The sequence below is a fragment of the Pelodiscus sinensis genome, chromosome 15 (assembly GCF_049634645.1).
Source record: "Pelodiscus sinensis isolate JC-2024 chromosome 15, ASM4963464v1, whole genome shotgun sequence".
Lineage (NCBI taxonomy): Eukaryota > Metazoa > Chordata > Testudines > Trionychidae > Pelodiscus > Pelodiscus sinensis.
The window spans coordinates 1,053,389-1,066,012 of NC_134725.1; the positions used below are offsets into that span (position 1 = coordinate 1,053,389).

At 56.3% G+C, this 12,624-nt stretch overlaps 1 protein-coding gene across 1 annotated transcript in view; it reads left to right on the plus strand.

The window, feature by feature from the left end:
• The first annotated feature begins 358 nt into the window (after positions 1-358).
• The window catches only part of LOC112547596 (BICD family-like cargo adapter 1), a 281,178-nt gene continuing 268,912 nt past the window's right edge, over positions 359-12,624 (plus strand). Inside the window, exon 1 of the mRNA XM_075897779.1 lies at positions 359-1,230. Coding sequence (XP_075753894.1) covers positions 832-1,230 — 399 coding nt within the window. The 5' untranslated portion in view covers positions 359-831. The remainder of the gene's footprint in view (positions 1,231-12,624) is intronic.

The following is a 12,624-nucleotide window of genomic DNA, read 5'->3' on the forward strand; positions in this document are numbered from 1 at the left end:
GCATCTGGAGCAGGGATTTCCCATCAGGCAGTGCTTCTCTGCTTTTGGTATCCCATAGTTCACTGCAGTTCCTGCCTTGGAAGAGCTGGTCTCCATTCTGTATGCTAATGAGTTCTATCTTCAATGCGGATGAGGCTGGGGTGGTTCCTTAATTAGTTTAGCTGTGTCTTCCCCCACCTTTTCCTTGCTTTGTCTGATTCTAGCAAAGGCTTAGGGGAAGGGGGGAGGATGGTTTTCCATGAATGTCACTCCCTGGCTCCTAAGAGCACAGGGCTGGTAGGTAACACCGTCCTGAGTGTCTCTGCTGGAGGGAATGTTCTGGGAAGTGGGGTGAGGCTCCAGCTACAGAAGGGTTAATCGGGGCAGCACCTGGGTGCGGGCCTATGGAGCTACCCGGCTTAGCGAATCAGAGCGCCTCGGAGAACAGGTGTTTGCTGTCGTCAGGGCTCTGGGTTGCGAGGCCCGGGCAGAAAGGGGGAGGGCGGTGCCGGCTTCGTTAGGCTCCTGCAGCCGCTGTTGCGGCGCGATGTTCTGCAGGCGCCGCGGCGGAGATGGGGCGCTGGCAGCAGCGCTGTGGAGCGGGCCCGGCAGCAGCAGGGCGCCCCGCGCGCGCTGAGACAGCCCGGCTCCAACAGGAGGGCGGCTAAGGCGACTCCTCGCGTCCTCCCGGGGGGCGGCGCGCGCGCGCGGCGGCGGCTGGGCGCGGGCACGAGGAGCGGGGCAGGCTCCTGGCGCAGCCCAGCGCGCGGGAGGAGAAGGGGAAGAGACAGCCCCAGCAGCGGGGGCCGGGCTCTCCTGCCCCCGCAGCCTGGAGCTCACGAGGCGCGGGCCATGGCCGCTTACTGCCTGGGCTTGGCAGGCGCCGCTTCAGCACCAGCAGAGCTGGACAGCGCTTGCTGCATGGAGCTGCCGGGGGCCGCGGGAGCAGGAGCCGCCCGGAGCCCCGCCGCCGCCGCCGCTGCCTTAGCTCCGCTCCAGGGCGCCCCGGGGGAGCTGGAGGAGGAGCTGGCTATCTTGGCCGCCGCCGGAGAGCAACGGCAGCAGCAAGCTGGAGAGCAGGAAGCGGGGCCTGCTCCGGCCGGGCAGCCGCCTGAGTTGCTCTCGCTGATCCGGCAGAAGGAGAAGGACTTGGTTCTGGCCGCCCGTCTGGGCAAGGCTCTGCTGGAGAGGAACCAGGACATCAGCCGGCAGTACGAGAGGATGCACCAGGAGCTCACCGACAAGCTGGAGGTGAGGGACCGAAGGGCTGGCCAGGCTCTGGAGTGGGGTACGGCGGGAGGAAGACCTGGTCTCTCCACGAGCTGCGGTAGCGGAAGAGCCGGCCACAGGGAAACGCATGGAACAAGACGGTCGGCGGGGAGCTTGTCTCCAGGTGCAATCAGTGGGGTGTGGGGACTCCAAGGTCACTTGTTGTCTAGAGTGCGGGGTGGGGGCAGTAGCTGTGAGCTTCGGCGCCACGAACCCTGTGGGGTGGAGTGAGGAGAAGCCCTAGGCTTCAGTGACACTATGTGCGGGAGCAAGTGAGAACTGGAAACCTGGTCTAAGAGACTCTGGAAGGGGAGAAGGGAGAGAAATCTAGATTCCAGGACTAACAATGAGCATTGCAGGGCCTGGAGGGTGAGATGGTAAAAGGAAGGAGTTGCATTAGCATTTGTGGTGGGAAGTACAGGTCTCCAAGGACTAGAGAGGGTGGAGGAGCTCCTTTAGAAAGCGTGGAGGAGGGTCTTTTTTTCATAGCAAGTTTTTCTACATCTCAGCTGGTCTCAAGTTGGCAATGCTAAGTTCAGTGGTATTGCTAGAGGGTTTTATTGTAAGAGCACAAGTAACAAGCTTTCTTCCTTTTCCATCTTCAGCCAAATTACTTTTCCTTTAAAGGTAACTTCCGGGGACTTGTTTGTAGGTTTCAAGTTCAAGTCATTTTTATCCAATTTATTTGAATGTGTGTAATGTGTTGTGTATAATATACATTATACATACTAACTCCCATTGTACTACAAGGTTTAATTCCTTCTAAAACAGTGGGTCTCAAACTTTTTGACCTATGGCCCACCTGGCTCAATGCAAACCTTTCTGTTGATCACCAGTTGCTAATGGAAACTCACCATTAATTACATAATTATGCCCGAGACATTTTGCTAGTGCTGCAGCTAGGGAGAATGGGTTAATTTAACCAGTAAGAAAGGAAATATTAATTTGAAACAGATTAAGTGCTTTAATTTCTCATTTTAGTTTATTTAAAATGAAGTTTGATAAACTAACATTAACTTATGTCCAACACAAAAGAGCCCCATGTTTTTCTTTATTAATGGCAGGGCGGGGAACCTTTTTTGAATTGGGGGCCACTGACCCACAGAAAAATCAGTTGGGGATCACACAAGTGAGAAGCCAAAAAACCTCTAAAACCCCCCAATACCTCCAACCCTCACTGATGTGGCCCCAACTGAGACACCTCACCCCTCTGGCACTCCAGCCCCACAGGGCAAGGGGGAGGACTGAGGTTCAGAGTTCCCATGGGCTGGATTTACTCTTCCAGGGCTAGTGGATATTGTGGACCCCCCCCCCCCCCAGGCTCTGGGGTGGGGACAAAAATGAGGGGTTCAGTGTGTGGGACAGGGCTGCCAGCGAGTGGGATAGGAATGGGGGTGCAGGATCTGGGTGGGAGGTGGGGTGCAGGAGGGGGTGAGGGTGGGAGGTAGGGTGCAGGAGCAGGCTGGGGGTAGGGTGTCTGGCCAGGAGGGAGGGTGCAGGAGCAAGCTGGGGTACAGGATCATGTGTGTATACGCGCGAGAGAGAGAGGGGGATTGGGGTGCAGGTTCTGGGCACAAGGGGGGAAGTTACCTGGCTTCACACCCCTGTCACTCCCAGGCACAGCCTCCTGCTGCTCCCACTGGCCCCAACTCTCGCCAATGGGAGCAGTGGGGAAAGCCTCCAGACAGCACATCGCTGCGCTGCAGTTCCCCCAGCGGAAGGGAAGATCAGCAGCATGTGGAGCCACTTGCTCTGTCTCCGTGAGCCAGGTCTGGTGGGGAAGGTTGGGGCTTTTTGCTCCGAGCAAGAAGCTGGAGCTGGTGCTTTAGTTGCACTGCAGCCATGAGCACCAGCACAGGTTCCTGGCTGCGGTGGGGTGGTTCAGCTCGACCTCCTCTCTTAGGGCTATTGAGGATGGGAGGAAACTGAAAATCTCTGACTGCCCAAAGATAAGGTATAAAACATTGCAAAAATCTGTCTACACACCTACTAGATCCTGACATGGAAACTATAGTTTCATTTCCATTAGCTATCTGAAGTTAATGTCACAGTTTTGTTTTTGTTTTAGTTTTTTTTTTTTTTTTATAACCTGTATGTAATCAAACAACTGGATAGGTTACTGAAAGGCATTTCAGTTAGAAATTATGCCCACCCACTGTCTTTAAAACATTTCTCTGGTGGTGTTGGTCTTCTAGAAAACAGTAGATCTTTGTACAGGTACCTTCATTTCTTGTGTTTACTGGAGGTGAGGCACGTGGTTATTGTAAAGGGGGAAGCCACAACAGACCTGGAAAGGCCTTCAGCAAAGCATTGGATGAATATTCCCTCATAATGATAGGGTTTTTCCCCATTTTGAATAAATAATTATGAAATAGAGAAAATATTCCTCCTTTCCATTTTTTTTACTGTGTAGAACTTTGAACATATTTATATTAATTCAGACTACAATATAGTGTGCTGAAAGGTCTGTGAAGTAGGTGCTGACTCTGAATAAGTAGGTAGAACAGTAGGTATTGTGGCTATTCTGACACAGTCCCTTGTTAGCTTTTCATAGGTTCTGTGCTTCTTGACAGTTTATGTGCCTCAGGGTATGTCTACACTACCACCCTAGTTCGAACTAGGGTGGTTAATGTAGTCAATCGAAGTTGCAAAAGAAGCCCGGGATTTAAATATCCCAGGCTTCACTTGCATCTTGCCAGGCACCACCATTTTTAAATCCCCGGTAGTTCGGACTCCGTGCCCGCGGCTACATGCGGCACGGAGTAGGTAGTTCGAATTAGGCTAATTCGAACTACCGTTACACCTCGTGGAACCTTCTTCATCACAACCTTCTTGATCATAGCCTTGAGGGTACGAATGAACCTCTCGACAAGGCCATCGGTCTGGGGCTGATAGACCAAGGTCTGCAAGGTCTGTACCCGGAGTAGTGTGCAGAGGTCCTTCATCAATCGGGACATGAATGGGGTGCCTTGGTCAGTTAAAATCTCTTTTGGGAGGCCCACTCAGGCAAATATTTCCACCAACACCTTGGTTATGCTCTTGGAGGCTGTATTTCGAAGGGGAATGGCTTCGGGGTATCACGTGGCATAGTCAAGGATCACCAGTATATACTGATGCTCCCGGGTTGTCTTTTCCAGTGGACTCATCAAGTCCATCGCAACCCGTTCAAACAGGACTTCAATAATTGGCAGTGGCACTAGGGGGGCCCTCAGATGAGGGCGAGGGCTATGTAGTTGACACTCTTGGCAGGAAGTGCAGTATTGGCAGACGTCCTCATGCACCCCTGGCCAATAGAAATGGCATAGGATCTGGGCCTGGGTCTTTTCTACTCCTAGGTGTGCTCCAAACAGTGACTATGGCCCAGATCTAAAATGGCCTGTTGGTGTTTTTGGGGTGTCAAGAGCTGGTGTATTTCCTCTTCTTGCGTATGCACAATGCAGTACAGGAGGTCCCTCTTGAGAATAAAGTAGGGGCCAGGCCCACGGGTCTTGCCTTTTACGGGTACCCCGTTTACCTCAGCCACCTCCTTCCTGGCATTCTTATACCAGGGGTCCTCCGCTTGGTCCCGCCCAAAGGTTGCTCTCCCTGGGCTGGCCAATTCGAGCCCTAGGGGGGCTCCCTCCAGCCCCTGCATTGACCCTATGGTGTTGGGACCAGCACTAGCCTCTGCCTCCCCCAGGGTCTCTGGTCCCTCTTTCGCTACTAATTCAGGGTCCTCTCCATCCTGAAGGCCACCGCTTCCCCTTTGTGAGCCCCGGGGGTGTCTGTTTAGGCAAGTGACCCTTTGAGCCTGTGTCAGGACCCACGTGCCCAATGCCTTGGCTGCGTGCCTCTGCCTCTTTGACTTTCTGCCCTCCCCCGGGCTAGAGAACAAATCTTGGGCCATCTCTGGGAATATAGGGGTATGCTGCCCTTCGACATCTGTTTCCCTAGGGTTGTGGGGCTCCCCTGGTTCCTGCTGTTCAGGGGGAAGCAGGCTTCCAAACCCTGGAAAATCCCTTCCGATGAGCACTGGGTAGGGGAGGTGTGGGACCACCCCAGCTAGGACCTTGGTGCTGGTCCCTTGGATTTCCACCCTTACCCTTGCACTGGGGTAAAAGTTTACCATCCCATGGATGCACGTAACCCCTGTGCGTTTTGCCGGTATTAGCTGATTGGGCTTCACTAGCTTCCCTGAAATTAGGGTGATGGCACTGTCTGAATCTACTAGTGCCATGGTCTCCACCCCTTCTACCTGCACTGGCCGGGTGTAGTTGTGGGGGAGCAACTGCCACTCCCACCAGATTAAGCAGGGCACATGGGTCACCCCAGTCCCTGAAATTGCGCTGCATTGGTTCCTCTTGGTTGGGGCACTGGGCTGCTATGTGGCCCAGCTCACCGCACCGGTAGTTTTTCTTCGGGCCCTGGGGGGAAAAAAGGACCTATTCTCAGGGGCTCTTTTTCCTGGCTTATCCCCTTCAGCTTGTCCCCCCTGTGAACCTTTGCCCCCCCCCCCCTTCCGTGGCTCCCCAGGCCCTTAGATGCTTGATCCCATGGGCTTGGGGTTGGCAGCCTCCTCCTGGGGCCAGACCTATCCTCCTTATGGGGAGGAATTAACTCTCTTGCTGCTAGCCGCCGTGCCACCAGTGCAACCATCTCGTCGTAGGTGGTGGGGTCATTCTGGCGCACCCACGCCCGAAAGTCCGGTGGCAGTTTCTGCACGAACTGGTCAATAACTAGGGTCTCCATTGCGGACATCAGGGCGCAGCTACTTCCAAGCAAGGTGGATTAATTCGAACAGCTGGGTTCTTGGGGTCCTTCCCTCTTGGTACTTCCATGTGCAATACTTCTGGGCCCGGGCAGCCACGTCTGCTCCCAGTCGTGCCAGGATCTCTTCTTTAAGCTGGGGGTAAACACTCATGTGTTCCATCGGTAAGTCATAGTTGGCTCGCTGAGCCTCCCCGCAAAGAAATGGGGCAAGGATGCTGGCCCATTGTTCCTCTGGCCAGGCCTCCCGCTGTGCAGTCCTCTCGAACGCAAGGAGGTAAGCCTCTACGTCATCGTCCGGCAACATCTTGGGGAGAAAACCTGCGGCCCTCAGGGCTCTCACACACTCACTGATGGGTGTTCGATTTGCCCACCTCCACAACTGGTCAACCATTTCCCCAAGGAGGGCGCAATCTGCAGAAGCCTGTTCTGTTATGAGTTAGTTTCTTGCTGCACCCGCATGGCTTTCTGTTAGGCTGCCATAGCTTGCACCAATGCCTTCACTACATCCTCCATTTTGGGGAACGCCCTTGGTTCCAAAACCACCACAAGTGGTGGTGAGGAGGGCATTACCTGGGTAACAAGGGGGGGTGGGGGAGTGAAGACAGACCTCCAGATCCACACCCAAGTGCCCCCAATTATTTTTGTCTTCACTTTTTCCTCTCCCCCCCCCCCCCCCCCCATTTTCCTTCTTGTTGCTGCGCAGTAAAGGATATCCCACTCCTGACACGTGTGTGACAAAGTCCCTTATTAGCTCCCCAGGGGTTCTGTGCTTCTTGACAGTTTCTTGTGTGCCTCAGAAACTCACAGTGACCCCTTTGTTGCCTTGGGACTTCCCCAGAGGCAAGGATCCCCGCTTACTGAGTCATTCTCATCACAGGCAAGTCCTGAGTAGGGGGGCGGGGAGGAGACAAACCCCCTTTTCCTGGCCTGGGAGGAAACCTATTATAGGCCTTAACTAGCAACAGGTGCTTAATTAATCCCTGTTGCAGATTGACTCCTAATTAGGCCTCCATTGTCTGCCCTGATTATCAGACTGCGTTCAGGTGAGTCTAATTGGGAAACAAGAAGGCATTCACCCACCTCCCAATATGGCTACCTTCTATAGGATTTTGTAGATCTTCCACGAGGCCTTGGTAGCTCCCTGCTCTTGGGGTGCTGCATATTCTCCTGCACCCCTCCTCTCACCTTCTTTTTGGGAGGGGGGTGTCTGTGGAGGGGGCTGCTTTTTTGTGGCAGGCAGGCCCTGGCTACCCTTACATTCTAGGCCAGGCCCCCTTTTCCACCCCGGGGGTGTCTGTTTAGGTCTTTCCTGCCCTGCTTCTTTGGTGGTCTATTGGCCCACCCCTTTCTCCACCTCGGCAGGCCTAACCTCCACCATTCCTGCTGCTGCTTTCCCTGAGGCAGAGGCGGCAAGGGGGCTGTTTTAGGGCAGCCCCTGGGGTTCTCTCTCCCCCCACAGCTTGTCCTGTGTTGGGGAGGATACCAGGGGTATGTCTAGACTACAGGTTTTTGTCGACAAAGCGACTTGCTTTGTCGACAGAACTGGATGTAGTCTAAATGCTCTTTGTCGACAGAAGCTTTGTCGACATGACAGTGCAGACGAAAAGGACAGTGTAGATGCAATAATGCCTTCTGTTGACAGAACTCTGTTGACAAAAGGCGTTATTCCTCGTAGAATGAGGTTTACTGCCATTGACAAAACTGCTGAGTTCTGTCGACTTAGTGTCGACAGAACTCAGCGGCAGTGTAGACGCAGCTATAGTTTTGTCGACAAAAGTCCACTTTTGTCGACAAAACCCTGTAGTCTAGACACACCCTAAGGGACCTTTCCATCAGGACCCCTGGGTGGGGGCTGGTGCGGGTCTTGCGGGGTGCTGGGGGTGGTTCACCTCCCCCTGCTTCCCCTGCTTTCTGCTGCTGCTCCTTCCCAACCCCAGTTGCTGTAGGGGCCTTTTTCCATTCTTGGCCCCACTGCTTGCCTCCCCACCCCTCCTCTGCTCTGCTGGGCCTTGCAGCAGGTGCTGTGGGCCTGCTGCTCAGGCACCTGTGGGCACACTGGTTCCCTTCCCTCAACTGTGTCTACCCCCCCCCCCCCCCCCAGCAGGTATCTTTTTACTGCCTCCCTTTTCCACTGCTTGTCCCACCCATCCTCTTGTGTGCCCATACCCCATACTTGTGTTTAGTGCCTGAGCTTCCACCTCTCCCTTTAGTTACTCCTTACACACACACAGTTTCACTTGTCCCTAAGGGTATGTCTACACTACCCTCCTAGTTCGCACTAGGAGGGTAATGTAGGCATACCGCACTTGCAAATGAAGCCTGGGAAATTCAAATCCCGGGCTTCATTTGCAAGTGCGGTGCCTACATTACCCTGTTAGTTTGAACTAGCGGGGTAGTGTAGACATACCCTTAGAGCTTGGGTGTAGGGATGGTCTGTCATTCGCCCTCCTGTCCTTGGATCAGGAGAAGGCGTTCGACCGGATGGACGACAGGTACCTCCTGGGCACCCTGCGGGCCTTTGGCTTTGGGCCCCACTTTGTGGGGTTTCTCCAGGTGCTGTATGCCACTGCAGAGAGCTTGGTCAAGCTCAACTGGACCCTGACTGCACCGATCAGCTTCAGGTGGGGAGTGCGTCAAGGCTGTCCGTTGTCAGGCCAGCTGTATACTCTGGCCGTCGAGCCCTTCCTCCGCCTCCTTCGCAAGAGGTTCACGGGGTTGTTGCTCCGTGAGCCGGAGATGCAGCTGGTCCTGTTGGTGTACAGCGACGATGGACTCCTCGTGATCCAGGACCCAGGCGACCTGGCATGGGTGGAGGCCTGCCAAGCAGTCTACTCAGCGGCCTCCTCCGCCCAGGTCAACTGGGTCAAGAGATCTAGCTTGGTGGTAGGGGCCGGGTGGCAGGTGAGCTCCCTCCCACCCACGCTTCAGGTCATCGGGTGAAGCGTGGGTCCGCTGCTCTAGCTCGGCATTTTTCTCTCTGCTACGCATCCCTCTCCGCCGGAGAACTAGCAAGGTTTAGATTCCAGGGTGGTTGAGCGGCTGCGGAGATGGACAGGACTGCTCCATTATCTCTCTCTGCATGGGAGGGCACTGGTGCCGAACAAACTGGTCCTATCAACACCCTGGTCCTGACCCCGGGTTTCCTGGCTCAGATCCAGCAGCTGATGTTGCGGTTCTTCTGGCCAGGACTTGCATTGGGTCTCTGCAGGGGTTCTCCATCTTCCCCTGGAGGAGGGAGGTCAGTGGGGGCTTTCCTTTGCCGCTTCCGAGGGCTCCGATATGACCAGCAGCTCCTTTATTTGAGCGGTCCTCCGCGAGACCTCTCTGGGCTGTGAGCCTTCTACCAGGACCTGCTCCAGACCTGGAAGCTGCTTGCGGTGACCAGGTCCTTGGGAGCCACCGTGGGGGTAGACCTCGCGGAGCCCCTGCTACACAATCCACATCTACGTGTGCAGGCAGTGCACCAGAGCTTGGTCCTGGCAGAAGTCACCAGAATTGGAGACCTCCTGGACTACAACCGGGGAGACTGGGTGGATCCTCCGGCGCTCACCCAGCGCATTGGGCTCTCCACCCTATGTACTCCCCACTGCGTACTTCAGTATGTGAAGGACGCTTTGCCAGCCACTGCTTGGATTTACCTCGACAGGGTCCTGCGAGAGGGTGCACCCTGCCCAGCCCTCACCCCTGGCTCTCCTGATCTCTCCATCGGCCCCCAGTCCTGTGTACCTTCCCAGCCGCCTCCCCCTCGTCACCTGAGCTGGCTGCACGTGTTGGAGCCGGTCCCCTTCCAAACGGCGCCAAAGTCACCTGTACACGCTCGTGCTTCACACGCTCCAATTCCCCACCCTCGTGTCCCGCCCAGACACCAAGTGGCAGGACCTCCTACCACCAATAGAGGGTGGGGAGCCCCGGTGGGCCAGCCTCTATTAGACCTTGGTTCCACTGCCCACCGGGGACATCAGTTGGAGAATTCTCCATGGTGCTGTGAGCATGGGCGTGTACTTGGTGCGGTTCACCCCCGTTCCCGAAACTTGTCCCATCTGTGGCATGAGGGAGACCCTGGCACATGTCTACCTTGAGTGCGCCAGGTTACAGCCCCTCTTTTGGCTCCTCCAGAACCTCTTGTTGAGGTTCTGGATGCACTTTCCCCCTCACCTGCTAATCTACGCACACCCCATCCGTGGTCCCACAAAGTTGCATGATCTCCTGGTCAACCTCCTCCTGGCTGTCGCCAAACTGGCAATTTAGAAAACCAGGGAGCAGAGGTTAGCCGAGAGAGGGGCCTGTGACTGTGGGACCTAGTTCCTGCATCCGCTTACGTATCCGGGTAGAGTTCCACTGGGCGGCGTCCACTGGCTCTCTCGAGACCTTTGAGGGGCAGTGGGCACTGGCCAGGGTTCTTTGCTCGGTGTCCCCATCCAGTTCCTTCATTTTAGCCCTTTGACCCTCACACCCGTCCCTGCTTTCTCTTAATTTGTCCCAAGTAATTAGTTGGTTTTTCTGGGCTCTGTGGACCCTCCCCGTAGGCTGTGGGGAGGTCCTTTAGATGTGGGCGGGCTAGTGCCCGCCCACCTCCCGGACACCAATAGGATAAGATTTTTGCAGTTCACAGGCTGTGGTCTGCCACAATATAAATACTTATGACTTTATTCTGTGAGCTTTTTCATCCTAAGGGAAATCTGTCTTTTTGTTATTTAGCCCAATGCTTTATTATAGCCAATCAACTTCTCAATGATTTTGCTCTTTTAATAGCAACAGTAGTGAAGGTGACTGTGAGGGGGCGCGAGGGGGTCACTCACCACCGTAGCGGGGGTCCGTCGTCTGTCCCCGGAATCAGTCCATTCCGTCTGGCCAGGCCTCCGCTCACGGGCGTTCCCCTCTGGGCCCCTTCCAGTCACATATGTCTCTTCGCCACACTGCCCTCCGGCAGTGCCCAAGTCACTCGCTCTGAGCCCCCCTTCCGGGGGTTTGGTGTCTCTCCAGCAGGCCTGTCCGAGCACCCTGGCCCAGCCTAACTCTCTAGCCCTGCCCTAGCTCCAGAGAGCGTCCTGCTCCCTCGGCAGCCAGGCTCACACTGCCTGTGCTGAAGCAGCCCTTCCCCTTTATAGCTCCCAGCTGGGCCTTAATTGGCCAACGCCGCCCAGCTGGGCTGAATTCCCCGGGCCTGCTCCAGGCCAGGGTTTGGCTCTTAAAGGGGCCAGTACAGGGCAGCTGCCCTGTTACACACCCTCCCCCTTAACTATCTCCCGGGGGGGGGGTTCCCCTGCTGCCTGCCCGGTTCCCCAAGTCCCAGCCCCCATCTTGCTATGAGGCGGGCCACAGTTCCTGGTGTGTCCATATCCCGTCCTCCTCTCGGAGTGGACCCGGGACGGCCCGGGGGGGGGGGGGGGGGGGCGCAGGCCTGCCCGTCTCACTGCGCCCCGGCCCAGGGACCCTGAGTGCAGCCGCGTTGCTGCGATTGCCTCAGTCCGGACTTTGCTGGCCGTGGAGGCTCTCCGCCTGAGCGACCCCTGGGCCCCTTCTTCCCCCCTCCCTTTCCAGGTACCTGTAGCCTCTGAGGGCCCGTCGGGCTGTTGAGCTGTCCCAGTCGTCCTAGTAGGGTCCAGGCGGCCCACTCAAGGGGTCCAGGGTTGGGTCCTGCGAGGTCCCGCCGGCGGTTCGGCCACAGCGTTCCAGCACCCATCGGGGAATCGAGCTGGTCCAGCCCGTCGGGCTCGTCCTCGGGGTCCAGGGGTGCTCCTGCGGCTGGTCTGCGCCCGGCCTCCGTACCCCATTCTGGGAAGTTTCGGCCGGCCTCCAGGAACTCAGCTGGGGGCAGCCCAGCCCGGGCCTTAGCCTCCCCAGGCAGGAGTTCGGGGTCTGCCTCCCGCTCCTCCAGTGGCTGGGCCCTGACTGCCCTCTCCCGCCGTCTTCTTAACCTCCCTGCCCCGCCCTCTGAGTTCCGGTCAGGTGACTGAGTGGGGTCCGCCTCTGCCCACCCGGGCGTCCTGAGGGGTTCCTCCTCCTCTGGTTCCGTGGGCGGCCAGTCCGCCCGGCTACCTGCCCTCCCCCATAAGTCCCGGTCCCCCACCTCGGGGTTGGATTCTTGTTCCTCATCCAGGCGGGACAATGCGTCCGCATTGGCATTGGCCTTGCCCGCCCTGTGGTGTATGGAAAACACATAGGGTTGAAGGGCTAAATACCACCTCATAAGGCGGCTATTGGTGTCCCGCATGGTTTGTAGCCACTTTAGCGGGGCATGGTCTGTCAATAGGGTAAACTCACCCCCTAGCAGGTAGTACCTTAGGGCTTCAACCGCCCATTTGATCGCCAGGGCCTCTCTTTCTATTACGGAATACTGGCGTTCTCGGGGAAACAGCTTACGGCTGATAAAGACCACCGGATGCTCTTCTCCACCAACCTCCTGGGAGAGTACGGCGCCCAGCCCAGTGGCGGAGGCGTCTGTCTGTAGACAAAAAGGTTTATCGAAGTCTGGGCTAAGCAAAACGGGCTCGCTACACAGGGCTTCTTTAAGTTGTTGAAAGGCCGAGTCACACTCTGTGTCCCACCTCACTCTCTGAGGTTTGTCCTTCGTGAGCAGAGAGGTGAGCGGCGCCGCTATGCTAGCAAATTGGGGGACAAATCGGC